At 41.7% G+C, this 2,847-nt stretch overlaps 1 protein-coding gene across 1 annotated transcript in view; it reads right to left on the reverse strand.

Annotated features, from left to right (window-relative positions):
* LOC109849112 (probable L-type lectin-domain containing receptor kinase S.7) overlaps positions 792 to 2,847 on the reverse strand; it is a 2,524-nt gene continuing 468 nt past the window's right edge. Inside the window, 1 exon segment of the mRNA XM_020418913.1 lies at positions 792 to 2,847. Coding sequence (XP_020274502.1) covers positions 931 to 2,847 — 1,917 coding nt within the window. The 3' untranslated portion in view covers positions 792 to 930.

Here is a 2,847-nt window from a genome sequence, read left to right on the forward strand (position 1 = left end):
CTCCTACCATCGACATTAATCCTTTCTCCGGTCTCGCTTCAATTTGATTCTATCTCAATGCCAATCTCCAATTCTATGTTCTTAGTTTGGGGTCATTACTTTAAAACAGCATATGCTTTGAGAGAAACTAGTTGGCAACAGAATCATATTCTTGTTTCTTTACAAAAAGAGGATTAGATTGAGGGGGAATCCTATTCTCATTCATCATAACCATCAACTTCCTTTCTTTTCCTTCAAAAACTAGAGCAAGGAAAAGGAAATTTACACGTATGGGTTCTAAAGTCCTGCATATTTTGATGTGTCAAACGGCCATTTCTATTATTTTTGTTACAGAGCTACAAAAGTAAAATACCACTTGGCACTTATATGCTCTTCTCTTCCTGAGATTCATTTAGACGGAGACCAGTACAGATTAGATCTCCACGAAATCTGGCGCAATCTCCTTTACTGTTACTCTTTAAGGATCTTCAAACTGTAAGAAGTCATTTATTTTTTGTAATGTGGGAAATCTTTCGAATCGCATTTGCTCTTTTTCTCATGATCAATTAGATCACAAGAGAACTAATTCTCAATAATTACGAGTCCTCGACCAGAATCATTTATAAAACAAATGAGTGAAAACATCATGTCTGGCAATTGAATATCTGATCTTATTCAAATCAGCAATACTTTATAGCAAATTAGCAATAAAAAAGTCCACCCTAATATTGATCTGCAGTTGACATGTATGCATAAATTATCATCCTTGTTCATCATTATACAAGCAAACAAGCTATAAATTGGCAAATTACTTGACAAAATCAAGCTTCAGTGCTTGAAACTCATCATATCATATTCAAAACAGAGACATCTATTACATCAGTGATACAAGATCGCAAAAGAATCAAAGAACAAACAAATTATTCCACTCTCTAGACTACGAAGAATTTGTTAGCATTCTACCTCACCTCGGTCAATCCTAACCTCATACATTGAGCTTGAATTTGCACTCTCATCATCATCAGTAAAAATCTCCAGCAAGCTCAAATGAGAACTAGAACTAAGCAACAACATTGGCTTCACTTTCGGAACAACAAGAAGCTCAGCCTCTCCATTGAGAATCTGAACAACTCTTCTCATTGAAGGCCTTTCCTCAGAATTAGGATTCACACAACTCAAACCCAAAAGCAAAAGCCTCAACATTTGATCCTTATCAGAATCCCCATTCAATCTCTCATCAACAGCTTCAAGAATCCTATCTTTTGAATACAATCCCCAAACCCAGTCAACCAAATTCACCAATTTAGCCTCCTTCCCTTCTCCTTCTTTATCAATAGGCCTCCTCCCACAACAAACTTCAAGCACAACTACACCATAACTGAAAACATCAGTTTTCTCAGTGTATTTCCCATACTGAAGATACTCAGGAGCAAGATACCCCATGGTTCCTGCAGTCAATGTGGATACCGGGCTCATATTGTGATCCATTAACCTCGCTAACCCGAAATCTCCAAGTCTCGGATTGAACTCTGAATCGAGCATTATGTTGCTAGTCTTGATATCCCGATGTATAACTCTCTGTTCGCATTCTTGATGAAGGTAGGCGACGACTGAGGCAAGCCCAACTGCCACGTTGTATCGTCGCTCCCAGTTGAACAACAGGTATGGGTCTGAACCGGGTTTCGGGTAGAGGATCTTGTCTAGGCTACCATTAGGCATGAATTCGTAGACTAGAAGAAGCTCGTTCTTGTCAGTGCACCAGCCTTGGAGCTGAACCAGATTCTTGTGTCTTAAGCCTGCGATAATGGTTAATTCTGCAGAGAACTCGGATTTGCTCTCGTGGGCTTGTTTCGATCTTTTCACTGCGTATTCTGTTCCCAATTTGGGATCGAAAGCTCGGTATACTGTCCCAAAAGCTCCATTGCCGACGATTCTACTGGAATGAAAACCTCTGGTAGCAGAACTGAGTTCCCTGTAGCCGAACTTTCTTGGGCCTGTCAAGAACTCTGGTATCATTCTTTTATCTTCTTCATCGCACTTCATCAGCATGGTCTTCTTGATCAAGAACCATAAAATCAAAACCAACAAAACCGCAAAAATGACTGGACCAAGGATTACCAGACCAAAGCTGAAATTTTTATGATAATGGATCGTCGAATTCGAAATGGGTATTGCTGGAATCCTAGTTACAGATTCATCGGACACATTATTGGGGATTCTTGAAGCAGAAGAGAGATTAACAGCAGGCAATCCAAAGATTTCAAAGCTCCAGCTCTCAATCATATGAACCTCAGTGCTCCCTTCTGTTGAAGCCGAGAAACCCACATACATAAACTCCTCAAAATGCTTCGAAAGATCGAATTTTGATTCCAAAACAGGATTCTCAGGCTTAACCCTATCCCTACTCAAGAAAACCCTGAGACTGTTATTCTCCTGTCCGTTATAATCAATCCAAGCAGTGATTGGATTGCCACTTTTGAGATCAATCCCTGAATCATCAAGATTCACAGCAACGATGGACACAGGACTATCAACATCCAAACCCACATGATTATCATTGAGATCATCGAAGCCTTCGTCTAGTTTTGCATCGAATTCGATGGCAATAATGGACCGAGACCCGTTCTTGATCGGAGAAGACGAGTCGAAGATGCCGAGAAAGGGGCCGGGGGAGCCGAGGGAGAGGTTGGAGGGGGAGAGGAAGAAGGTGAGGCCGTCGCCGGAGGGGGAGTCGGAGCTGAGGTTGGAGATGGAGAAGGTGAAGTTGGTGGAGAATGAGGCTGAGAAGTTGGTTGTTGGGTTGTGGAAATGGAGGGGGAGGTTGAAGAGGGCGGTGCCGGAGGAGGAGGCGGGGACGGAGGTTTGGCG

The sequence above is a fragment of the Asparagus officinalis genome, chromosome 1 (genome assembly GCF_001876935.1).
Source record: "Asparagus officinalis chromosome 1, Aspof.V1, whole genome shotgun sequence".
Lineage (NCBI taxonomy): Eukaryota > Viridiplantae > Streptophyta > Magnoliopsida > Asparagales > Asparagaceae > Asparagus > Asparagus officinalis.